The sequence below is a fragment of the Heteronotia binoei genome, chromosome 21 (genome assembly GCF_032191835.1).
Source record: "Heteronotia binoei isolate CCM8104 ecotype False Entrance Well chromosome 21, APGP_CSIRO_Hbin_v1, whole genome shotgun sequence".
NCBI classification, from domain to species: domain Eukaryota; kingdom Metazoa; phylum Chordata; class Lepidosauria; order Squamata; family Gekkonidae; genus Heteronotia; species Heteronotia binoei.
Window position 1 is genome coordinate 154,926,154 of NC_083243.1, and position 26,660 is coordinate 154,952,813.

Sequence of the window (26,660 nt, forward strand, 5' to 3'; positions counted from 1 at the left end):
AGTACAAATGGGCAGTCTTCGCAGTGGAGGACGGTAAGCAGTGGGGTGCCACAGGGCTTGGTACTGGGTCCCAAGCTCTTTAACTTGTTCATAAAGGATTTGGAGTTGGGAGTGAGCAGTGAAGTGGCCAAATTTGCAGATGACAATTTATTTAAACTGTCAAAGTAAATGAAATGCAATTCAGATTCAATGGCAGTAACCTTTAAAACTAATGAGAATCACATAAAACTGACTGCTGTTTCTGTCTCTTCTTTCTGATATTTAATTTTTTTGTGGCTACTGAATTACAGCTTGACTTTTCTTGAGTTTCCTTTCAGCTGGGATAGGCTGTTCTATTATGACTAGTTATGGGGGCATTCAGTCATGGTTTTCAAGTGGAAATCATACTTCTGGTTGGGCAACTTCTTGGGTTCTTGTATATTTCTTGTCATTCCCCCCCCCCCCCCCACATAAATCTGCATACTGATCATGTCCTTTTCCAACCAACCCTTTGTTCAGGCTTTACCTACTGTCTCCACAGCTTTTTTGGTTGTATAATGTTGGTCTGGACATATTTAGAATATCATAGATGCAAAAACAAGTAGAATGAATAATAAGAACTTGAATGGCCAGTGATAGTCCTCTCACAACCACAACACATTGTTCAATATCTCATGGTTTGCAGTGGCCTTGAACTTTTCTCCAGGGGCAGGGCTCAATAGGCAATTTCCTAGCGTCCTGTGAGAACATACTTGTCCTTTCGATCCAAACTGTTGTTGAAATGAATTGAAAAGCAGAGGAATGAAGTTAAGATCATCCCATATACCTAGGGAAGAGAAGAAAATGAAAAGCAAGCATCATTACTGATTATGTTAATATTAATTTACCTGAGTACAGAAATAATGTACATGGGGCAGAAGTGACATATCACTGTCAAAAACTAGGTATCAAATTGAGAAAATTACTACAGGCAGTTATGCTTCTTAGAGATGGGAAAGAACAAACAGGCAGATAAAGTTTCTGTTGCAAAGTTTCTGCTTCTAGTCATTATGGTATGGATGAAGAGATATGTAATGCTTCTGTTAGACAGGACATGTAGTCTAAGAGCAATAATTAAAATCTGTCCTGTGGCTCCCTTTGCATGCATCCAGCAGTATGGAAGTTGCTCCCATATCACATGAGCCCATGTTGCTGGGGCTCCATGGGTAAATAATGTGATTGCATTATTGCATGGATCTTCCCACAGATCTGGCACCTTAGGAGTCTCATGTTACTATGCAGGTGACTTTAACTTTTAATCAGTCAGTGGAATAGTTCAATTCAATTTTATTATGGTCCATGACCAGATCCAACTGGGGAAAAAATTATCAGGTATACAGCTATTCAAATTAAACTCCGGTTAAAAATATAAAATTTAACAAAAAATTTAGTCAGTGTGAGATGCTGCATTAAAAGCCATAGGGAGGGCCTGGAGAGTCAACAGAGAAAAACCTCTTTGTCTACCAAGGTTTCCTCAGGGACTTCACAGATACAATAGCAGAAGATCTCCTGTTTTTAAAACTGTAAAGAGAACCCTACACTCACTATTTCAGCTGAGACTATGAAGTGAACAAACACATTAGGTGGTTTCACACATACTAAATAATGCACTTTAAATCTACTTTCAATGCACTTTGCAACTGGATTTTACTGTGCGAAATAACAAAACCCACTTGGCAAATGATTGCTGAAGTGGATTGAAACTGCATTATTTAGCATGTGTGAAAGTGTCTATTAACACATATAGCAGCCTTATACTGAGTCAGACCATAGGTCTGTATTGTCTACTCAGACTGGCAGCTGCTCTCCAGAGCCTCAGGCCCCACCTACCACTTGATCATTTTAACTGGAGATGCTGGAGACTAAACCTGAAACCTTCTGCATGCTAAGTAGATGCTCTGCCACTGAACCATGGTCTTGCACTTTAGTGGAGAGTGGGGTTCTTAATCATTTTCTCTCCAGATCTCATTTCATGATCTCATTTGCCTTCAATTGCTATTTGACCCAGAGAAAAAAACCTATATGCACTATATATTGTACTGCAGGACAACTTGCCCTCACCCTTACTGTGGATCTGAATCTGGGTGCCATGGATTCCTGCTGCATTTTTAGAAACAGCAGGAAATGCACTCATCTTCCCATTATCATATCTAGCTAAACCTTTAGTCCTATGACCCGCTAGTATGGATCAAGAAGGGAGGGAGAAACTGTGATTCTCCAACGGAATTGCATATTTCCCCCCTCAAGCCAATCAGAGAACAGAACAATTTATTTTCAAACTGTTCTGTTCTGTCCATGGGCAAAGAGAGGGTATTTATTTACCATCTCTTGCCCCCTGGACTCCACTGCTGTTCCTGTTGCCATAGAGAGACTGTGAGCTGGTGTTGAGCCTCTGCTGCTTTGGCAAAGTGCTCTGCTCTGCTCTCTGTGGCCTGGTGTGGTGATCCTGATCCTGAATCCTGGACCTGGACTTCAGCATCTGACTGGGTGAGATCCTTCCTTTTTTTCTTTATTGTGGGGAAGGAGACTGGGGAATTTTTATAAGTAGGTTTTTGTTTCTTTTAGAAAACCTTCTGTTTTCCTTGGGTAGGTGTCTGGGTGGTTTTGTGTTGGGGGGGAGTTGCTGGGGGGGGGAAGGGGTGGCCCTGGCCTGGCCTGGCTGGGGTTGTTTGCTTTAATCACTTTTGCTAGTTTGTTGAAATAATTTCTGCTTTTTTGGGCCTCTGTTTGTTTGTTTTGGAACAGGCCATTTTTCTGTGGCCTTGAGAGTCTGTCCTGTGCTCTGTTGCTTGCTAGCCAGTAGCCTGGTCTGGTCAGTCCCTTGGCTTCTATTTCTCCTGTAGCCTCAGTGCCAACTTAGCCTACCTGGTCTGGTTGGCGTGGTGGTTTGGGCTTCTGGGTGGGTTGGCAGGGGAGGTCTGGTGACCCTTCTTGGTCTCTCTGTCCTGTGCTCTGTTGCTTGCTAGCCAGTAGCCTGGTCTGGTGGTCCTTTGGCAAAGTCTACTTGTTTGTGGCCTGAGGGTTATTTTTTGGGGGGTTGGGGGCCTTGGTTTGCCTGGTGTTTTTTGGTCTTCTGGTCTGGTGCTCTTGGGAGTTTTTGGTTTTTTTGGCAGGGCATTTAAATAGGATCCCATATCTGTTGGGCTAGTGTTAGGAGGGACTGCCTGATAGTTTTCCCCCTTTTACTTAACTTTGTGTAGGGCTGCAGTTTGATGATTTAAAAGGAAGTGTCAGGAATCTAAAAAGAGCAAATGTTTTACCATAAAGGCAACTAACCTGGGGGGGGTTGTACTAAAAAAAAACCTCGTAGAAAAACTGCACTTTGCCTTCAGTGACTGAAGGTCAGTGCCAGCCTATTTGATTTAGTCAGGGTTACACCAGATTTATCTTCATTTAGGGGACATCTGCATTTCTTGTTTAAACAGAAATCAGGTTTGTCCCAGTAGATTCAGTTAGGGGAAGCTTTAAAATCCTACTAAAAAGGTTTACTTGTCCATCTCGAGGAAGCCTTTTAAAACATTCAGCCAGGAATGGTCAGGTTTCCCTAGTTTAAACCACCACTACCAGCTCAAACACAAAAAAGGATAGGTTAGGGACCTTTTTAAAAACAAGAAAATTTGGTGGAAGGAGGGTAATTAAAAAGGAGTCAGGTTCTAATTGGTAAGGTTGCATAGTGTAGCAGGTTAGGTGATCTAAACACCCCAAACACTATCAGTCTAGACAGAGCTTGGCCAAGGGAAGAGATGAGTGGCAGGAAGGGACCTAAGAGGGGCCCTGGGGGCAAAGCGAAGGAGAAGACCAGAGGGGGGAAGGGGAGGGGTGGGGGAGGACCCCCACACCTGTGTGTGAGACTGCTCCAGAGGGGCCTTTCAGCACTCCACCCTTGGGGTTCAGTGGTACGAGGAAGAGGCCCTGCCTCTTCCCCGTGGCTGCCTCAGGGGTTGCCCCAGCAGAGGTACCTGCAGGTGCTGGCACCTGGCAGGGGTCTGCTGCTCAGGCACTCACTCCTCCAGCTGTTGTTGCTCAGTCAGGAGGAGAAGGAGCAAGAGCGGTTGCCTTTGGGGCTGGGGCTGAGTGACAGTTTTCTGTCTTGCATCACCCCAAGGACGCGAAGGGTTTTGGAGGAGCTGGAGGAGACAGTGGCCACTGACCAACCCACATCTCTGGTTCCTCTGGACTCCAGCAGGCCTTCTGGGATGGACAAGAGGAGATGACACCGAAGGAGGTGGAGGAGGAAGAGATGGAGAGGCACCCCCAGGTGCCGCCATCTCCACCCCTCCTCCCTGACGGCCATCTCCTCCTGCCACCCCAAGGCACAACGTGCCTTCCTCAAACCCTTCACAGGAGGCGGCTCCGGTGACCCCACCTTCCTGTAAGCATGGGCACCCATTCACCTCCGATGTCTGGAAGCACTTCCAGATCATGGAGGATCCCCGGTTTGCGCAGTGCTAGCTTTGTAGGGACCGCATCAGTTGTGGGAGGGATCTTGCCCATATCTCGACTGCGGGGATGTGGAACCACTTGACAAAGCACCATGGCGGCGGTGCTTCTTTGAGGGGAGAGACAGGCTGTCGGTGGGGTGCCCAAGTGGGCCACGCCACCCAGCATGGAGGTGGATCCTCCTGCTGCATCCACCTCCAGAGCTCTCCTAGGGAGTTCCGTTGTAAGGAGGGAGTGCCAGGCAACTGTGACCAAGATCTTGGTGGGGGTGGCTTTAGCATGCCAACGGCGGTGAGGAAGTGCCTTAGTGCGGGGATCACTTGGCACATTGCCAAGATGATCACCAAGGGACGTCCCTTCTCCTTAGTGGATAGTAATGGCTTGTGGGGGATGCTCCGCAAACTTGCCCCCTGGTACAAGGTTCCCTGCCACACCACGATGAGCGGGAGCGTTGTGCCAAATTTTTTCAGGGCAATGAAGTCTGTGGTGAGGCAGCATTTGTCCCATGCTGCCAGGGCAACTGTTCACCTCAGATTTGTGGACTCCCCACAATTTGCATGAAGGGTATCTGTCCCTGACTGTGCACTGGTGGCAAGCCAAGGAGGTGGGTGGGGGTGGTGGAAGCGACAGGCAGAGTCAGGGCCCTGAGGCCGGCTATCGCAAGGCTTTGCTACATGCCGAACCAATCAAAAGGCCACACACGGGGGACAACATCAGTGCCATCATCACTAGGTTGATAGAGCAATGGGTAGGTCACCGTGGGCTTCATGGTGACAGATGGTGGCACGAACATGATCGCGATGACAGAGTGTATGGGCATTATACGCATTCCCTGCACAGCCCACCTAATCCACAATGTGGTGACGGATGCCTTGGGTCAGTCATCCCAAAGGGATGATAATTACATTGTGGCAACTCACAATGCTCCACAATGCTCCACAAAGCTTCTGCTCCAGAAATGCCGACACATGGTGAGTCACTTCTCCCACAGCAATACAGATGCTCGTTTGCTGGAGGAGAAACAGGCACCGATTGGCTTGCCAGATCACCACCTGATGGGGGACGTAAGCACTCGCTGGAACTCCACCTGTGCCATGCTGGAGCGCTTGGTGGAGCTGAGAGCAGCCCTGGATGCCCAGATCGATGAGAGCAGGGTCATTTCAGAGGAGAGCTGGCTCAACGAGGAGGACTGGTTGACCGCCTCTCAGGCTGTGGAGGTTCTTCAGCCCTTCAAGACCTTCCTGGAGATGCTCTCATCTGACATGGTGAGCATTGCACTGGTTGTTCCCATGGTACACATGGCCAAGGGGATACTGGCCCAGTTTCTGGTGTGACACGAAGACTGTGCAGACTACCTTCCAGCAGTGTGTGCACTCGTGAGATGTCTTCAAAGCGGGCTTGAGCAACGTTTTGGGGCACTCATGAAGCAGAAGGTCTACATGCTGGCGGCCATGTGTGACCCGTGCTGTAAGGGCAAGGTCGCCAAGCAGGTCAGCAAGCTCAATCAATGGCAAGACGAGCTCTCGCAGGAGGTTGAACAGAGGCGGGCCAAGAGGGCAAGGTCGGCAGGAGCTGAGGAAGTGAGGGGTGAAAGCAGCTCCTCTGCTTTGGTGGCTGCTACTCATCCCCCACTTCCCTTGCTAGGCGGCATTTCCCACAGGGCTCCCACACCAAAGACTGCGGAGATGGCACTCTTCGGGTGGTTTTTTGGCCCCTCCCGAAGTGTTGGGCCTGTGAGAGCAGACACGGGTGCTCCGCAGGTCAGGGTGTACCTTGAGGAGCTCTACGCACTGCAGGACATGAGTCCATTGGACTACCGGGTCTCGAAGGAGATGGTCTGGCTGGACCTCTCTGCCATGGCCCAGGCGTTTCTCTCATGCCCACTGACGAGCGTTGAGAGCGAGCGCGTTTTTCCCCATGCGTGCAACATTGTCAGCCCGCATTGCACAAGCCTCAATCCCAACACAGTGGCAATGCTGGTCTTCTTGAAGGTCAACATGCCACTGTTCAGTTGCCCAGACGTGAACTCTGAGGGTGTATGAGGGTGTATGAAGTGAGCACCTAGTTGTAACTGCATCCACCCTCAGTCTGGTCTGAGAAGTCAGGGAAATGCTCCTCCCTAAAATAAAAGTAGAGAGAGCCCAGAAGGAGCCCCAGCCCAGAGCCCAGTAATTGGTCAATTGATTGGCGGGAAAACGGCCCAGCCCCAACATTTCTTCCATCATGCTGCCTGCCTGACTCAGAAAGAATGCTGCATGAAGTCAGCACAGAGCAGTAAAAGAAAATTTTCCCAATCCCCAAGTCATCATAGCCAATAGAATTTTTGAAAGGGCTAAGAAAAACCGGCAGCTCCAGTCAGAGTGCCATAATGGTTAAGTGTATGGACTGTTATCTTTTTTTGAACTGGTGTGATTCCCCACTCCTCTGCTGGCAGAGCAGCTGCTGGAGTGGCCTTGTGTCAGCCATGGCTCTCTCAGAGTTTCTTTTTGAAAGGGTGCCTTCTGTGAGAGCTCTCTCAGGCCAACCCAGGGCATTTGCTGGGGGGTGGGGGGGTGAGGAGAAGATGTAAGGGAGACTGTGTGACTTGTTGTGTAAGCCACTCTGAGACTCTGAGATTCAGAGTGAAGGGCAGGAGGGAAATCCAATGTATTTTTTGTTTCTTGTCCTCTATTTCTTCTTTTCCTTCTGTTTCTTCTTCATTGGAGGTGAAAGACGGGGGGGCTATGATGAGGAGGGCAGCCACACCTTGGCTAAAGTTCCCTTAGTGGGACAGTGATGGCTGGTGTGTGTTGCTGCTGAGAGAGAGGGAATGGTTCCCTCCCTCTCACTCTCTGAGGACCTCCCATACATCTCCCTCATTTCGGGTGCAACTCTGGCTCGCCTCCTCACGGTGCACCCTGGGTAACGCCAAAGAGCCTAGACCAGCCAACCATTTAGCGCTCAAGGTAAGTCTGAATCTTCATCTTGCTTTGTGTCAAATACAGATGTGGACCTAGGTGTGGTACACTGCTCCTATTGTTTGAGAGTTGTGTTGTTTGGGGCAGGGCTGGAGAGCTGGCATCTGTAGATTGTGTGTTCTGTTGCAGGGAAGCTGGCATCTGGGTGAGAGACCCAGAACCAGCATGGTTGGTGTGCTTGGTCAGCTCTCCCTGTGTTGTTTGAGGCAGGTCTGGAGAGCTGGCATCTGGGTTTGCTGCAGCCCGGGTTTGCAGACCTTGACCAGATTGTGTTTTGTGTGGCACTGAGGTTGGCAACTGGGTTTATGTTGGTGCCAGGGTGCATACAGAGTAGATAGATGAATGTAGTGCATTAGGGTCCTACAGAGATTCTCTGATTTGAAGTTAGGTTTGTCTTTGGGTGCCCCAGGAATTGGACTCCCTGGTCCAATTTTTTTTTTTGCCTTGTGGGTTTTGTGTGGAACAGTGCCCTGAAGCTGCACAGCAGTTTTGGGGGCTCTCCCCAACCCCCCCTGCTCCCAGAGTCACTTTTCCCATGATAATTACGGGGGAGGAAGTGACTAATTGGTTTTTTTTCTCACCATTGGGAGCAGTGTACCTTTTGGGGTGCCCACAGATAGGGGCAGTCTTTTTGAGTCATGGAGGTTGCATGTGGGAGAGTCCCCTGCAGTTTTGGGGGCTCTCCCTCAAACCCTCTTCTGGCCAGAGCCACTTTCCCCACAGCAATTATAGTGGAGGAAGTGGCTAATAGGGCTTTCCCCAGCAAAATTGGCCTTTTGGGGACCCCACAGACAGGGACCCCCTGGTCCAATCTTTTTGGGACTTGGGGATTTTGTAGGGGAGAGTCCCCTGCAGGTTCCCTGCAGTTTTGGAGCTCTCCCTCAACCCCCCTGCCCCCCAGCAGCCTTTGATTATGCCCTATGTTGCCAATGAGTTCAATGGCCCATAGGGTGTAATGGTGAGATAGGGACACCCTCTTTGGGTGCCCCTGGAATGGGACCCCCCTAGCCCAACCTTTTTGGGACTTGGGGGTTTTGTGGCGGAGAATCCCCTGCAGGTTTCCTGCAGTTTTGGGGGGTTTCCCTCAACCCCCCTGTCCCCCCAGCAGCCTTTGATTATGCCCTATGTTGCCATTGAGTTCAAAGGCCCTTAGGGTATAATGGTGGGATAGGGGCACCCTCTTTGGGTGCCCCTGGAATGGGACCCCCTAGTCCAATCTTTTTGGGACTTGGAGGTTTTGTAGGGGAGAGTCCCTTGCAGGTCCCCTCCAGGCAGTTTCCAATATACCCTATTGTGCCATTGACTTCAATGGCCCATAGGGTATAATGGGAGCCGAATACCATATATATCCAAATATAGCGGTATATTTTGATATATCCAAATACCCTATTCGGTAATAAGTATATAGCTCCATTTCTTGAAGGATAATGATCTGCTCATCCATTTTAGGGCACAAACAGATGTGAAAAAGTTCTGCATCGGTCTGTTAAGGATAAATTGTATTTGCATGCCTAGCTCTGATTTGAACTGGGGTTGGATGTAAAATTCTCCAGAACTGAGTTCCTATGCACCAAATGGGACTCTATCTCTAGCATCTCTATTTCAACTGCTCTATAAAAGCAGGATGGTACCAGAACACACATAGTTACCATGATTATAGTTGTAATGATCATCAGTATGGAGACAAATCTCATATGTTTTTTCAGGAAGATGTGAATCTCTTGGAGGCAATCCTACAATTTGAGAGAAACCGTTTTAAGGAAGGAAGAACCTTGATAAGTTAAATTTCCTTTTGCACTCTACAATCCTACCAGCTCTTCACAAATTCAGTGTTAGTAGAGTCCTTCCCTGGGAGTAATCCCTGTTGAATAGACCTATGCTGCTACAGTGCCATCTTTGTGCCCTTCTGAAGTCAATTGACACAGAAAGGTGTAAGCTCTCTTTAAAACCACACGGTTAATATGCTTCAGTGTTAACCTCCTTTGGGTGAACTATCAATCATTTCACATGCCCAGGACCATTTGCACTCTGCTGGTGTTTGCAACAGAAATCAGGCAGGTGCCTCTGGGAAACTCACAAGCAGGACATCAAGGCAACAGCTCTCCCCTGCAGCTCTCCCCTCCAGCGGCATCTGGATCGGGGCGGCGCTGCGGTACTGATGTTATTAGACCTGTCGGCGGCATTTGATACAGTCGACCACCAGTTGCTAAAGCGCCGCCTCGCCGACATAGGGGTTGGGGGGTTGGCCTTACAATGGCTTTCCTCCTTCCTCTCTGATCGGGGACAAAGGGTGGCCATTGGGGGTGAGCGATCCCAGAGGCGCACACTTGATTGTGGGGTGCCTCAGGGAGCAGTTCTCTCCCCAATGTTGTTCAACATCTACATGCGCCCCCTTGCCCAGATTGTCCGGAGGTTTGGGCTGGGTTGCCATCAATATGCGGATGACACCCAGCTCTATCTGCTAATGGATGGCCAGCCTGGCTCCGCCCCGGGGAACCTGGATCGGGCCTTACAGGCTGTGGCGACGTGGCTCAGATTGAGTGGGTTGAAGTTGAATCCAGCGAAGACAGAGGTCCTTTGTGTGGGTCGTGGCGCTCGGGGAGGGGAAATAGCTCTCCCAACTTTCGATGGCGCACCATTGGAACCAGCGCGCCAGGTAAAAAGTCTGGGTGTTTTACTGGAGCCTTCATTATCAATGGAGGCCCAGATAGCAGCCACTGCCAAGTCAGCATTCTTCCATCTGAAGCGGGCAAGGCAGTTGGCCCCCTTCCTGGAGCGCCGGGACCTCGCAACAGTGATCCATGCAACGGTCACCTCAAGATTGGACTACTGTAATGCCCTCTACTTGGGGCTACCTCTGTGCCGGACTCGGAAGTTACAGCTGGTGCAGAATGCGTCGGCCAGGCTACTGTTAGGGCTCTCGAAATGGGAGCACATACGGCCGGGGCTGCGCGGACTGCACTGGCTACCAATTATCTACCGAGTCCAGTACAAAGTGTTGGTTATCACCTTTAAAGCCCTATATGGCCGAGGACCAGCCTACCTAAGGGACCGTCTCTCCCCATATGAACCCCAGAGGGCACTGAGGTCAGTGGGTAAAAACAAAATGACCATCCCTGGGCCGAGAGAGGTCAAACTTCAACATACTAGAGTACGGGCCTTTTCAGCGGCTGCACCGGCATTGTGGAACCAGCTTCCGGAGGAGGTGCGGGCCCTGCGGGACCTCGGCCAGTTCCGCAGGGCCTGCAAGACCGCCCTTTTTAGGCAAGCCTATAATGACACTGACTGCTGAGTTGCTTGGTGTAAGAACCGCCATCCATAAGACTACCTAAACTGGCAGAACCAGCGCCATAACAGCTCTATCGCTGCCAGATATACTCATATATATTTAGTCTAATGAAAATCATGTATTTTAATTTAACTGACTGGTTTTTATGTTTAATTTTAATTGTTAAATTTAAAGTTTTATTATTTATGTTAATGTGTAAGTTGTTGTTAGCCGCCCTGAGCCGCCTAGGCAGGGAGGGCGGGATAGAAATAAAAGTTATTATATTATTATTATTATTATATTATTATTATTATTATTATTATTATTATTATTATTATTATTATTTTCTACCATGTAATACTCAGACGTGTTATTTCCTTTGAATGTAGGGGTTCCCTTTAACTTCCCTGACTACCCAGCAATCATCACAAATTTTGAATATGTGGGGAAAATGTTTAGAACTAGTTTGAACATATGGCAAAGTTAATTGGTTTAACTGAATAGCTGACATATCCATGTTTCAGGAACAAACTTAATATCCACATGGAACAGAAATACAATTCCCATCACAAATACTGGATTATAAATAAAAGGTTTCATTTTGGGTTGCCTATCCCAAGAGAGCATTTTACAAACATGAAAATGTCATCTTAGATGAATCTGCTTTTTTGTAAGAAAATACATTAATACATATAGTGGTCACATTTCTGAGACGAGCAGAAATGTGAAGCTATATACCCCACTGCACATGATTTCCTTTTTTCTTTGAATGTTTTATAAAGATGTTGTGGTTAGTCAAAGTAATGTTCTGTCAAGTCTATTTAGGCTGTAATGCTAAACATAACCTATTTTTATTTTTCAATGTTTACCTTGCCAAAAGGTTCCCAGGAAGCTTAAAGCTATATTACAGCTTTTAAAATTATGGTAGTTGTTCAAAAGTGATAACAAAACACTGAAAGTTCAGTTTCTAAGTCAACATTTGTGTATGTGTGAGGGGGGAACAGATGTTATATTGTGAAAGGTCAGACCCCCCAAAAAATAAAGCTGTATTTTCTAAAAGTCATCAAGGAACTCTTTGGACACTCTGCCGAAGCTCTATTAAGCTCTACTGAAATCCACACAGCTAACTTATAAGTTAATTTAATTTCACATGGTAGTCACAATGATCTGCAGTAGAACAGCAGTAGAAAACAATGATCTGCAGTATAACCTACCTCGTAAGCGGGGGGGGGGGGGGGGGGGTTAGCAGGAACTCCTTTGCATAGTAGGCCATGCCCCCCTGATGTAGCCAATCCTCCAAGAGCATTAGAGTTGCCAAGTCCAATTCAAGAAATATCTGGGGACTTTGGGGGCGGAGCCAGGAGACATTAAGGGTGGAGCCTTCCCTACATTAGAAATAAGGATAGGGGCACCTTCTTTTGGGGCTCATAGAATTGGAACCCCTGGTCCAATCTATTTGAAACTTGGAGCACATTTTGAGGTGAGTCATTAAATGCTATGCTGAAAATTTGGTGCCTCTTCTTCAAAAAACAGCCCCTCCAGAGCCCCAGATACCCCCAGATCAATTTTCCATTATTCCCTATGGGAATCGATCTCCATAGGGAATAATGAAGTGCCCAGCAGACATTTCCCTCCCCTCCACCCCCATTTCTGATAACTCTGAAGCGGGGGAGGGCCTGCTCCCACCTGGGGATTGGCATCTCTACTCACGAGTTGCTGAACTTCCAACTTATTCTAAGTAACACAGAGCAACCGACCTCTGAAAAGATTATGAGTCCAAGGAAGGGTCTGGGCTGTAAATGACCTCTGCAAAGATTGTGCAACCAACGGAGGGTCTGGGCTGCTTTCACAGCCATGTTATTCTGCTTGCTCCCCCACCCCCCTTCAGCCTTAAAGACGCAGACGCACCATCCCAACTCCACTTTCCAGTGAAGCCTCCGGAGGTGGAAAGGTACATGGGGGCTATGGAGGTGGGGCTTCCCCCGCCAGCCAGCTGACTGGAAATGGGAAGGAGCCTGGGAAAGCGGAAGAACCCCCACTTGGACCTGGGGATTGGCAAGCCTAAAAGCATACAGTGCCTACTGCAAGCTCCAGGAGGATTGGCTACATTAGGGGTGTGTGGCCTAATATGCAAAGGAGTTCCGGCTACAAAAAAAGCCCTGCTCTTAAGGTAGAAAGGCACAATATAAGAGAAATAATTACATAAAAATATAAATATTCTGTGGGATGGCAGATGCCATTTTATTTCCCCTTCTTGGGAACATGGTGTTCCACTGCTATCCTTCTTGCTTGTTAAAGAGCAAGCATATTGGAGGCAGAAACAAAAAGCAGTTGTGTAGCACCTTAAAGACTAATCAGTCTGTGGATTGTTAAGATGGCACAAGATTCCTCCCCTCTTGCTGCCACATACTAACAGGAATTTGTTGTATGCAGAATTTGTATGTAGAATGCATGTACGTAGGTACCTTTTATATATTACAATGGTGATGGTGGTGGGGGGAACCGTAGATTGGGATGGTTCAACATATTTTGCCATACTAAATAGTGAATCATGCCATCCAAAATAGGAGTGAGCTGCTCCTGCAGTGCTGCAATGGCTTGGCTTAGACCTAAGGAAAAACAGTGCAGATTGGGGATGTGATGGCAGGCTACGAAGGACAGCTTCCAGTTGCACCCTCCAGCTATCAAAGCCAATCCCTGTTCCCCTAGGGTGTTATGTAAATTCCTGCTGTTTCCAGACAATGAGAAGCGATGGGCTCTCTGTGAGAGAAAGGAAGGCCTGGGTCATGAGCTGGGACTCATCCAAATATACAGAAGAGTACAGATTCCAAACATGGATAGGAACTGGGGATCCTGTGTTAGGCAAGTTAGCTTTAGGCAGGCATTAGGTTTGGGGTGGCTGAAAGGATCAAGGGAGAATCCTGAGTCACCAATTAACATTACCTTAGGGTCTGAGTCAAGGGGTGATCAGACTGGAGAAGTATAAGACTGAACAGATAAGGTTAATACTTCAAGTATCTCTATCAGTGTTGTGAAGGCAGTAATGAAGGGACCAGATATCCAAAGGTTTAGTGAGCCTTTTCCAGATAAAATCAGTGTCTCTCTCACCAGGAGAAACAGCCTGTCAGTTCTGTAACCCTGGGCATGGGTGTGACATTGTAATGATTCTTATGAGAAGTGCAGCCTAGTTTTACTGTGAAGGGTTTTACTCAACCCTTCCATGTAAGAGACAGTAAATTCATTATTATATTATTAAAACAAAGGGTCTGTGTGAGTCAGAAGGGGGGAGGGGCTATAAATAAACCCCTGAAACCTAGGTTGCCATACATAGGCCCACACAGTAAGATAACCAGTCTTCTTCATATCTCCATTTAGCTTTATTGACCAGACTAATGTACATTTATTGTATGAAGAAGAAGAAGATGATGATGATATTGGGTTTATACCCTGCCCTTTGCTCTGAATCTCAGAGTGGCTTACAATCTCCTTTACCTTCCTTCCCCACAACAGGCACCCTGTAAGGTAGGTGGGACTGAGAGATCTCTCCCTTTCAAGGACAGCTCTGCAAGAGCTATGATGACCCAAAGCCATTCCAGCAGCTGCAAGTGGAGGAGTGGGAATCAAACCCAGTTCTCCCAGATAAGAATCCACAAACTTAACCACTACACCAAACTGCTACCTTCTGCTACCCAACCATTGAGGGCTGTGTAGGGACTGATACAGAATTCTGCCACTCACTCAGGAATAGGTGAAACCCATCATGTCCTCCTGCACCACTGTTAGTTAGATGGAAGATGAGCCCTACTGGTAAAGCCAGCACCTCTAGAGCTCACCTTGGACCTGGGCAGCAACATTGCAGATCTGGGAGTTGCTGCAAGCCCCACTTGTTTCCTTATCCTGTGCTCCCACCCTGGTCAGATTGTTGTGCCCCAAGCAGGCATTTGGGCCACTTGGGTAGTGAACTAACTCTGCAGCAGGTGGGATAGAGCATACAGATGCTTCACTACAATTTCATGAGGATACTAATGCTTTGTAAACACCTGTAACACAAACCCTGACATGGGTAGCCCAGGCTAGCCCAGTCTCATCAGATCTTGGAAGGCAAGCATGTTGGCCTGGTTAGTATTTGGATGGGAGACCACTGAGGAAATGCAGGGTTGCTGTGTGGAGGAAGGCAATGCCAAACCACCTCTGAATGTCTCTTGCCTTAAAAACCCTACAGAGTCACTGAAAAATCAAAAACAAACAAACCATATGATCAATGATGATTACAGGGTGCTATACTTTAACATTTTACACTATTGAAAAAAGTCAGAGAAGTGGTTCCCACATCACTGTGGCTGCTCTGAATGTCTCTGATTGTTGGGCTAATGTTTCTCAATGGGATCTAATTGTTAGGAGATAATTCCTCAGTGCCACTGTTAAAATACCCTGCAGAGCTGAGAGATGGTTTCCCTGTCACAGTTGGGGAGAGCAAGCAGATGCATGTATAACAGCAATTATAAGTTATAAAGATACTGCAGTTTGGCTGAAATGACTTGGGGAACATTGAGGACCTCAAGTAAGGTAGTGATGACTACATTCAGACTGGCAGGTGCCGGCAGTCTCTTGGCTTTAAAAAAAGCCATCGCAGTTTGAGGTGCACCGCCACGAGCAGACAGTGCACACCCAGCTACCAAGAGAGGCACAGGCTGTGTGTACCCCAGTCATACCGCTCATGCACTTGCAGGGTGCTTCCGTGGCATGTCCCGGCCATTCAGATGGCCTGGAAATGAACCAGGGAAGTGCTCCAGCAATTTGCCGCCAGGAATCAAAGTTAGTAGAGGTGCTAGGCCTCCAAACGAACCCTTTACATCACCCTATCCAGTCCGAACAGATGGATGGAACTATAATGAAAGGGGAACTGTGCACACAGCAAATGCAAGGAGTACCGGTCGGGATAGTAGACCACTGGGACACAGATTTTTGTGGTAGCCCCCCTCCTCTTCCTTTGATATAGTGGATGGATATAACAATAGTGTGCACAGTTCCACAAAAGCTACTCCATACCTAGTAGTGAATGGATATGAGGGGAAGCCTTTCCCATTGCTACTGGGAGGAGAATCTTCATCATTTGAGCAATGGTGGACCAACTTGGGGCGGGCGTGGGGTAACTTAGGAAACTTAGACGCCGCCAAGGATTCATACAAAAAACATTATGATAAAGCACACTCCCCCATTTGGGATTTTAAAATGGGAGACACTGTATTCCTTTCAACCAAGAACTTGCCAATTTCGCAGCCATCCAAGAAACTAGTGTACAAATTCGTGGGACCTTTCTGTATCAAAAGGGTCATAAATAAAGTGACTGTGGAGTTGGACTCGCCTAAGATGTTTAGTAAAATTCATCTTGTTTTCCATTGGAACTTACTCCGGAAAGACCCTGGTGCAACACGTTGACACCCTAGACCCCGTGGGGAATCAAAATCACCAAGAAGTTGAAGAAATTTTAGATGCTAAAGTGAAACAGGGAGTGTTATATTTTCTAATTCGATAGAAACATTTCCCGAGATTACATGATGAGTGGATAGCGCAACCAGATGTTGAGGCACTGGCCTTAATAAAGCAGTTCTATGCTAAATACCTGCTCAAACCCCAGGGGCGGGCCTAAGGGACGGCAGTATGTCAAGCCCGACTATTTCAGGGAAAGATGGTTGAACAGATGTCAAACCCAGGTTCTGGTTTTCCTCCATTATTTACAACCCATCCGCCATGCCATCTGGCTAAGAATGTTTATTTAACTGTGAACGTCTTGCTGTATCTAAAGCGTATACTCCCCAACATTCACAGGCTCGTTATCAGCTCATGGGTTAGTGATAGAATGCTTTTGTAGAATAAAGGAAAATTACTGCTTGTACCCTTTGAACCTTTGATTTGAATAGAGTGCTTTTTGTAAACGTTTATGATACCCTATATAGCATCTTGTAACCTCTGGTATCTCAGTCTTTCCAAGGACCATGTTTCTTGGGCAACTTCGAGTTCTTAAATAAACTAGTCCATTTGAAACAAAACAAAGGACTTCATTATTGAGAATATCAGGGCTTGACAAGTATTTGACAAGGCATTTTGAAGTGGCAGCAAGGCATGGGAGGCAAGTTAAGGGTGAGTGTGCTGCAGGGTCCAGACGTGCAAGTGTAAGCATGCCTGTTTAATCCGGGTTGGGGTGTGTGGCTGTGTCAGCCCAAATTGCCCATCTGAATGCAGCCAAAATGTCTCTTTGCCTCCACCTATATATTGGTAAATAAAAATAGTATTAGAAAAACATCCTAAACACTGCCCTGGGGAGCACTGTAGTTACACAAGTAAGCCTCCTAATGTAACAGTACCTCTTTAGTTGTTCCTGTTGTTTCTGACTGGCATGTTTCATTTTCAATACGGCTTGCTTCTTCAAAGAGTAGCTTCTTTCCACAACAGAGAAACTGAAAGAAAAGAAAACGTCACCCATAATTATCAGGAATTTTTTTCTGGAAAAAGTGGTGACAGAACTCTCAAGAGGAAAATGAAGCAGAAACACATGGGTGTCCCTCATGAACTTTAAAACATTTTGTTGAGAATTTTGTTTCCACAGAATGGTTCTGGAACTCTGTTCTGCCTCATTTCCCCAGAAAAAAAAAGCCCGGATAATTATTATTTTCATTCTTTTCCTGATATAGACACTTCACCAAGAAGGTGAATTTTTTGGCTCAGGAGGTGGATTACTGGTACCTCTACTGCCTCAGTTTCAATGCAGCAAAACCAAAACAACTGCACCCCAAACAACAATTTACACTTTCATTTTGCTATAGAAATATATAAGTGAACAAGCATCAATAGTACTGTATCAGTTACAAAATTTTTAAAAAATAAAGTCCCATGGAGAACAAACTGATTTCACTGCATGACTTCAGGAGAATTCTTGAACATCAATGAGTTGTAATAACTTCCAAATACTTTTCCAACATGAAGTCTATCTGCAGAACTCATCTCCAAAGGATAATTCACCTTCATGTGATCGCCAGCTTGAGATTCACGTTTCACTGCATCCAGCTTTTTCATAAGCCGAGAAATTTAACTGCAAGTAAAGTGTGAATAAAGTGCAACAATAAACTAGTCACAGTGCCCAATGTCAATTACCAGTAAACCAAATTTATACATCAAATCAATCATACCTTGTAATCTCGTACAGACCATCTCTTGCATATGCCCATTTCTTTACAACAAGCTTCTCAAATGACAGCTTAACAATGCAAGAGATAGCAGACACTAAAAAGCAAACTGCAGCTGTTGCACATTCTATAACTGAAAGGGACCCAACACAATTGTACAAACAAAATCCTAATGCACACACCCATGTAACAAATTAAATAAAAGAGGAAAGGTTGTTACAATGATTCAATCCAAAAGGTTCAATTGTGTTTAGACGGTGGATCCATCTAGCCTCTTTTTGCAACAAGATTTTTTGTATATCACCTCTATAGTTGGAACCCTCAACTTTTTGCAATACAAAAAATCTAAAAGACTCTAAATCATGACCAGTTTCATATAATGTTGAGAGAGGGGAACTCCAGGAACTTGGTGATGAACCTTTGAGATATGCTCTAGGACCCATGTTTTTACTGCCCTCCGTGAGCAACCAATATACATTTTGGAGTATTCCCCACATACTAAGGCATAAATCAAACCTTTTGAGTCACAATTTGTAAAACTTGTCAGTTTAATAGTTATGTTAGATCTTGGATCTTCATATGTTTTTAAAGAGAGTGTGTTTCTACTCTATCCTGTTTTGAAGCCCTTGACCCTGCCTGTCAAACAATAGCTACCGGATAACCACACTCTTTGAACTGAGCTGCTAGGTAATTGCTTGTATTTGAGTATGATCAATGGAAGCCAATAACAGGGGGAGAAGCACAGCCCACAATGTCCAAAACCACATTCCAGTGGCATAGAATTATATTCTTAATTGCCAATGTGTGGGGAGTATACTGAAAAGAGCAAAACAATTTGCGATCGTTTTTTTCTTTTCTATCTCTCTGGGATTGCAATATTTCTACTCTATCCTGTTTTGAAGCCCTTGACCCTGCCTGTCAAACAATAGCTACCGGATAACCACACTCTTTGAACTGAGCTGCTAGGTAATTGCTTGTATTTGAGTAGTCCCTTTCCAAAATGCTATTTCTTTTTAGCCGTAAAAATTGGCCATACGGCAAATTATTATGTAGATGGATGTTGGGGGTGGGGGTGGAAGGAGGCATAATGCAAATAGCCATTCCTAGTCGCTGGCTTCCTATGGTTCTTAATTTCTTGGTTTATGAAAAAGCTGTGTGCAGTGAAACGTGAATCTCAAGCTGGAAATCACATGAAGGTGAATTATCCTTTGGAGCCGAGTTCTGCAGATAGACTTCATGTTGGAAAAGTATTTGGAAGTTACTACAACTCATTGATGTTCAAGAATTCTCCTGAAGTCATGCAGTGAAATCAGCTTGTTCTCCATGGGCCTTTATTTTTAAAAAATTTGTAACTGAGATACAGTACTATTGATGCTTGTTCATTTATAAAAGTTTCTAAATATTTCTATATCAAAATGAAAGTGTAAATTGTTGTTTAAGGTGCAGTTGTTTTGGTTTTGCTGGTTCTTACTGTGCCACCACTGTTTGTCCCCCTCCCTCAGTTTCAATGTAGCATTATTAGAAGTAGATGCTGAGGCAATATTTGCCATACTACCAGGCAATAATAATAATAATAATATTAAATTTATGCATTTTCAATTCAGGAAACATTCCATCGGTACTTCTGTATCTCACATATTTCCATACCGCTGCTTTTTCCTTCTTTTATTTCTTATTACCTAGAGAATAGTTGGAGTATTTTGCATGGCTACTTGGCTACAAAATCTCACCAACTTTTCTTTCACCATTGGGTCCCTTTTGCTTCTCTCTTCTATCCCTTCTGTGCTTCATATGGCATCTGTCTGTCTTTAGCTTCTTCAAGACTGTGAGAATCTTCCTGATAGCTCCCATGGATCTTTTACTCATTGCTGCTAGCAGTGTGACAATGGTGTTCAGACAGATTAAAATCTATATTAAGGATTCTACTACTTAATCTGATTTCTAGCATGCTCAGGTTATATATATATCATTTTTTTCTACCTGGTGCTTCTGTCATCAGACCATAAGACATGCAGTTACTGGGTAGAACTTTCTGAAAGACTGTCATGAAAAACTCCAAAGATGGTTTTGAGCTCTTTGTGCAGAGATTAGAGAAGAAAGGAGCGCAGAAAGAACTAAATTAGCAAATGTTGATTTTTGTATCGATAAAAAGTTTTATTAAATTTAACAGGGAAAATTAAGGAATTGGAAGGATTAGGGATAGGATACAGAAAATAAAAGAATAGATTACAGTTATTACTACATCAAGAAAAACAAAAGAAACATAATTCATTATGCCTGCAAGTACTCAAAATTAATACATAGATATTTTAAGTCTACAAATATTTTATGATCTTTTGATATTACTGTAAAATCCTCCTGTTTTACCAACTATTTAGTGGCAGATTCCAGATACTTATCTATCATATCTGTGATCATACAAAACCAAATCTATGTATCTTTAATCTCCATAAAGCAACAGAAGGAAGAAAAAAAAGAAGAGAAAGAAAGGTTCAAATTCTGATCTTCAGTACTAGCTTATTAACCCAGAGGTTTCAATATGTAGCAACAGCAGCTGCATCTCTATCTAATTTACAAAGGAATCTCAAGGCTAAACGAAAATAAAACAAGCTTCTCATTAACCATGAAAGGCTTCTGAGTTAGATGGGTATAGTTATGATACTCATGTCTTATTAGCAAATGTTGATAACTTTAGGCATCTACTTGAACAGTTAGCTCTCTTTAATAAACAAAAAGGATAGATTTTCAAAAAGAAAAGAGAAAAAGTAAGCGAGGAGAAGAAAAACAACTGCACAAACCCATGGATGGCTGTTTTTACAGCAGCCCTCATCTTAGAAGGCACTAGCCATTCCCAATTGCTCCCACAACTTCACACTAAACAGAAAGGGGAACCTTGATCTATAGGGAAGATTCATCTCACTCCCATCAAATTGTACTCATTTACTTCTCTGAAAAGCAAAGAAAGAAACTTTTAGTGGATTAATTCATTGGCAGACATCTCCATGCATGGGAATGAACAAGGGGCACCTCCTCACCAACCATTCAAGAAAAAGCAAAAATATTAAAGGTATGTACACACTTTCCTTATATGTATGTGTGTATGTAATTCTAGCTACAATAGTCCAAATCTAATTAGATTAATTTTTAGCCTTACATTAGCGTATATTTAAATTTTAAAAAGTTTTACAAGTTGTTAGAGTCATTAAAACCCCTCTTTTTAAGCAACAGATTGATAAACTTCATTATGATTTTGAGCTTTGCAGAAAATCACACCAAACCAAAACAAGCTGCCCATTCAATTTGAAAAATAAAAAACCCCAACAATCCTGCTTTAGGTTTGAAGAATCCCTCAAAAAAAGGGGGGGGGGATTCAAAATTAAGTCCCATAATATTGTGCCTGTTAGAGAATGATCTTATAATCTCTTCTTATAGTTTGAATGTTGATTTTCTTCTGTGGCTCCAATCAGAATGTCAAAAACAGCTCCAGCTGTGCAGAAGTCGGGTATTTCCTTGAGGCAGTTATCTGTGCAAGGACTGCCATGCCTCTCTCCCTTCCCAGCAAACATTCCATCTGTACTGCTGTGTCTCACATATCTCATACCACTGCTTTTCCTTTCTTTTATTTATTACTTCTAGAGAAGGGTTGGAGTATTCTGTATGGCTACTTGGCTACAAAATCTCACTGACTCTTCTTTCACTGTTAGGTCCCTTTGGCTCTGTCCTGCCAATGATCTTGTCTTACTCTCACCTCATTTGCACTGAGTAGAAGAGGTGTCTTTCCTTTTGGACAGCTATCACCTGCTGCTGCCACTTGCCTGTTCAGCCTCTGGAGAGGACCCAATCATTCAATGAGGACGTGCTCAGATGGAGGGGATGAATGGTAGCTGCTCCTGAGTAAGCCGCCTCCAGATAGCCCCCATCATTGGCATTGTGCTGCTCTGGACTGCTGCCTTTGACAACAGCAAGTGTGGTGTAGTGGTTAGAATGTCAGACTAGGGTCTGGGACACCCTGTTTCAAATCTCCAGTCTGCCATGGAAACTCTTTAGGAAACCATGGGCTAGTCATGCATTCTCAGTTTTAACCAACCTCACAAGATTGTTATGAGCACAGAGCAGAGAAAGGGAGAGAGATGTTGTAAGTCGCTATCTCAGCAAATGAATCACCATCAGCAAATCCTTCTTACATGGAAAAAAATGACAAGCGCCCGTTGCTGCTTCCTCATTAGCCATTGGGACAGCAATGATATGCAAGCATTAATGGCCACCATTGCTCAGAAGAAGGGGATAGTCAGTTTGCTCATTTGCATCCCTGCTCCATCTCTGCATTCAGAAGCTGCTTCTTCTACTGTCAACCCTAGTTTACCCAGAGCTAGCCTTTTCTGTTAGAGTGCCCTGGGCAATTGCCTAGGGCACTAGTGCTGGTGGGGTTCCTAAAAGCCCTAATGCCTAGTGAACTTGCCCAGCATTTGGGAGGGGGGGGCGGCAACATCAAAATCAGCTGCAGCAAATTGTCACCCATGTACTGTACCTGGCTTGCGTGGCTTTTTCCTGTCACCTGAATTGGTGGTGGTGTGCTCTAGAGTGGCAGCAGGTTCCAGTATCTGTTCTGTGGGGTGGAGCAGAAATAAGCCCCAGAGTACTGTGCTGATACACCCAGATAGAACTTCCACAGGGTGACATGGACTGAACTTTTCTGATGGACTGATAAAGGGAAGGTGGATGCTCAACCTGCCCCAAGTTGAGGAGTGCAGTCAGTGTCTTTACTGAATGGTGCCTCCCTTCCCCTGGCCCTCATGGAAACAGGAGGAATTGGCGGTGCCTTGGCTGTGACTACCAACAAGTGAACTGGATGTCAGCCATTATTAAACCATGTTATAAAAGTAAGGCACTAAAGGAGAAATAATGGGTAGTGCAGTCAGTACTCAAAAGAATGAACCATGAGCTCCACATTCTCATTTAGAAGAGGGAGACTGATGTAGGGTTTGCTTTGGGACTGCTCGCTTCTCTGATGGGCAGTCAATGGTAAGTGTGTGTGTTGGGGGTGCACACAGCTGTCTCTGTGAAGGCTTTACTTTGCTATCACAGATGGAGTTCATATCTTTTCTGTCTTTGCTCCCCTGCCTCACAATTCTAATTTAGCACTGACTTATGCTCCTTCCCCTGTGCCTTGCTAATGGTTTTGTATTTTTTAAAAAGGCATTCTGAGCATTTACCCAGTCCTTTCCTGCTTTGTTTTTAAAAAGCCAATTAGCTTGCCTGTTTTCAGGTTGAAATAGCAGGGATGAGGTGGAAGGCAGACTTCAGGAGCAAGCCTAATCAGCTCTACTCAGAAGTAAATAAAATTTTATTTAATGGGATTACTCCCAAGAAACTGTTCATAGGATAGCAGCCTTTGAGTTGTCTTATACAGAACCTTATCTACTGAATGCAAGAGACAGCTGAATAAGGTTTGGGATATTAGCGAGAGCAGCAGACATTAAAAGGGCTAGAAAGATGGAACACCTCAACAATTTCATGGTTTTAATGAGGGTTTCACATAAATGACTGGCTGAGTGGAAAAACCTGCCAAGTTCAAAAATATATCCATACTTGTAATTTTGTGTGAGGCAGTTGGTTTCTGACATAACTGGTTACTTTTCCCTAGAATTGATGGAAAATTGTGTTTATATTTAAATTCCAATGTTTAAATGCCCCATTTACTTTCCCCTGGTTTTCCTGACAGGTCACATTCTGAATCAAGCATTCTCTAGATCCATTTCAATCCAGTTTCTATGCTTGGCATTATTCTGAAAAAGCAGAAGTAGTCCTGATCTAAGCCATTATACTGACAAAGGGAGATTGTTCCTATTGATTCTCTTGGACTTTCAGTATAGTTAACCATGGTCTCCTTCTGCACTACCTGGTGGGCCTTGGTAGTATTCTTTGACAGAAACTCTTGTTCTTCTTGAAGGACAGATTTCAGAAACTGTTACTGGGGGGATTTTGTTCTGCTCCAGGGCTATTTGCCCATGCATCACTACAGGATTTCATCTTGACCCCTATGTTATTTATATAAAACTTCTGGGAAAGATCATCTGGAGACCGGAAGATAATTGTCATCTATTCCACATAACTTCATGGTAGGGCTGCCAGTTTCCTGGAGGGGTCTGGAGGTCTCCTGCTTTTACAACTGATCTCCAGCTGGCAGATGACAGTTCCCCTAGAGAAAATGGCTACTTTCAAGGATGGACTCTATGATATTGTACCTTGCTGAGTCCCCTCCCCTCCCCAAACCCTGCCCTCTCCCAGATCTCCAGGTATTTTCCAACATAAACTTGGCAACCCTATTTCATGGGGGCAATTAATGCGTTAAATTAGAACTCAGGAGTGGTTAAGTACTGGATGTGGGTGAATGTACAGATAAAATGCAAGTGCTATGGGTTAGAAGTAAAACTGATTTGGGAATAGATATACAGTTTGTTCTGAATGGGCTTGTGGTCTCACCAGAAGAATACATACGTAGCTTGGTGGTGCTTCATTTGCTCTTTATCCCTGGAAAAGCGGGTAATTAAGGTAGCAAAGAGTGCTGTCTACAAGCGTAGGTTGATACAACAGCTGTGGCCTTTCCTGGAAAAAGCAGACCTGGTTTGTGTGACATATTGCTTGGTATAATCTAGATTAGATTATTCTAATGTGCTGTCTGTGGGGCTACCTTTGAAGATGATCCAGAAACTTCAAGTGGTTTAGAATATGATAGCCCAAATATAATGAGCACATTTAGCCAATACTATACCAATTGTGATTGCTCCTAGTATATTTCCTGGCTCAAATACAAGTACTCGTTTTTTACTTTTAAAGACCTAAATTGCTGACATTGGAGTCCGGGTTGCCTTATAGTGGTTTTTTTCCTTCCTTCATTCCAGAGGGCATGTAAAATGGAGCTGTTCCATCGGGCCTATGGCTGAGGCAGACGGGCGTCTTATCATTTAAACGGGCCCCCCTGCACTGATTGCACTGTACTGATTATTTGAAACCAAGATAGCCAGGATTTGAACACCTAGGTTGGGACAAGCAAGCTGAATCGATCTGTTAATATCATCTTTGCCACCCCACCTAATGTGAGTTGTGGCTTAATTATCTTAATTTTAAACAGTTCTAACTGTTTTAATTGTTTTAAATTGATTTGATTGTTTTATTGTGTTGGAAGCCGCCCTGAGCCCACTATGGGAAAGGGCGGCCTATAAATCTATGGAAATAAATAAATAAAAATAAATAAATTACTTGGGTCCAAAGTACCTGAAAGGCTGCCTTCACTGCTCATACTCTGATCAGCCAAGGGAATTTTGTTGCAGTGACCTGCATTGTTTTGCGTGTGCTAAGTGGAGGCCTGTGCAAAGGCCTTTTCAGCAGCTACCCCTGCCAATATGGAACGACCCCGGCCATTAAGGAGCTTCATTTAACCCCCCTCACTGTAAGCCTTCCAGAAGCACTTGAAAACATATTTATGCTAGATGGCTTTGAGATTAGGGTTGCCAAGTCCAATTAAAGAAAAATCTGGGGACTTTGGGGGCGGAGCCAGGAGACTTTGGGGGTGGAGCCAGGAGACATTGGGGGTGGAGCCAAGAACAAGGATGTGACAAGCATAATTGAACTCCAAGGGAGTTCTGGCCATCACATTTAAAGGGACAGCACACCTTTTAAAATTCCTTTCTTCCATAGGAAATAATGAAGTATAGGGGCACCATCTTTTGGGGCTCATAGAATTGGACCCTCTGGTCCAATCGTTTTGAAACTTGGGGGGTATTTTGGGGAGAGGCACTAGATGTTATACTAAAAATTTGGTGCCTCTACCTCAAAAAATAGCCCCCCCAGAGCCCCCAATACCAACGGATGAATTCCCTATTATTCCCTATGGGAATCGTTCTCCATAGGGAATAATAGAATGCCCAGTAGACATTTCCCCCTCCCCCGCTTTCTAAAAGGGGGGAGGGCCTCCAAACCAGGGAATCCCCTTCCCCTTCCCTCTCTCTCTCTCTCACACACACACACACTTACCAGATCTTCTTCTGGAGAACTCTTGTGAAAGCGAAAGCAAAAGAAAGGGCGGGGCTGTTCTCCCAAGGCCTTCCTGCTCCCTGCCCAGCCTTAAAGGGGCAGACATTTTACAAACGGCTCAGGAGCTCTATAATGAAGCCTACAGGTATGTTCTCCCCCCCCCTCCACCCCCCACCCCCCGCTTCCCACTTCTTGAAGACCGGGAGATGAGGCTGCAAACCCAGGGGACTCCCGCCAGAGCGGGAGGGTTGGGAAGCCTATTTGAGATGGATCTCGTGTGTATTTTTTTTATGTTCCGTTGGTATTTTGTCCTTTTAATGACTGTATTTTATCTGTTTTACACTATGAGCCACCATGAGTATTTTGTTGAAAAGGCAAAATAGAAATTATCTAAACACATAAATAATGGAGTAAAGCTGGCACACATTTGTCACATGTCATCATTTCAGCAGTATTTTATTTAGTGGGGCATTTGCTTTTTTGCCTGAATGGAGATATTTAACCCCCCCCCTTGGGTTTCCAACTTGTTTCCTATGCCAGAGCATTGTGAAGAACTAATAATAATATTTTATTTTATTTTTTTTTATATCCCGCCCTCCCCGCCAGGCGGGCTCAGGGCGGCTAACAGGCTAACTACAAAGAACCAATAAAGAAGTGGTACTCTCTACTCTAAGGAACAAGGAACAAAAGGCATGATCTAGTCAAGGTTAAAGAGCAATTTCATTGAGACAGAAATCAGTAGGCCTTCAGTGTGCTTAA

The 26,660-nt window shown here is 44.9% G+C and overlaps 1 protein-coding gene across 1 annotated transcript in view; it reads right to left on the reverse strand.

Moving 5' to 3' along the window:
* Positions 1-252: 252 nt before the first annotated feature.
* The window catches only part of TSPAN32 (tetraspanin 32), a 78,167-nt gene continuing 51,759 nt past the window's right edge, over positions 253-26,660 (reverse strand). Inside the window, exons 6-8 of the mRNA XM_060261999.1 lie at positions 17,049-17,141; positions 9,065-9,148; positions 253-805 (exon numbers count right to left, since the gene is read on the reverse strand). Coding sequence (XP_060117982.1) covers positions 710-805; positions 9,065-9,148; positions 17,049-17,141 — 273 coding nt within the window. The 3' untranslated portion in view covers positions 253-709. The remainder of the gene's footprint in view (positions 806-9,064; positions 9,149-17,048; positions 17,142-26,660) is intronic.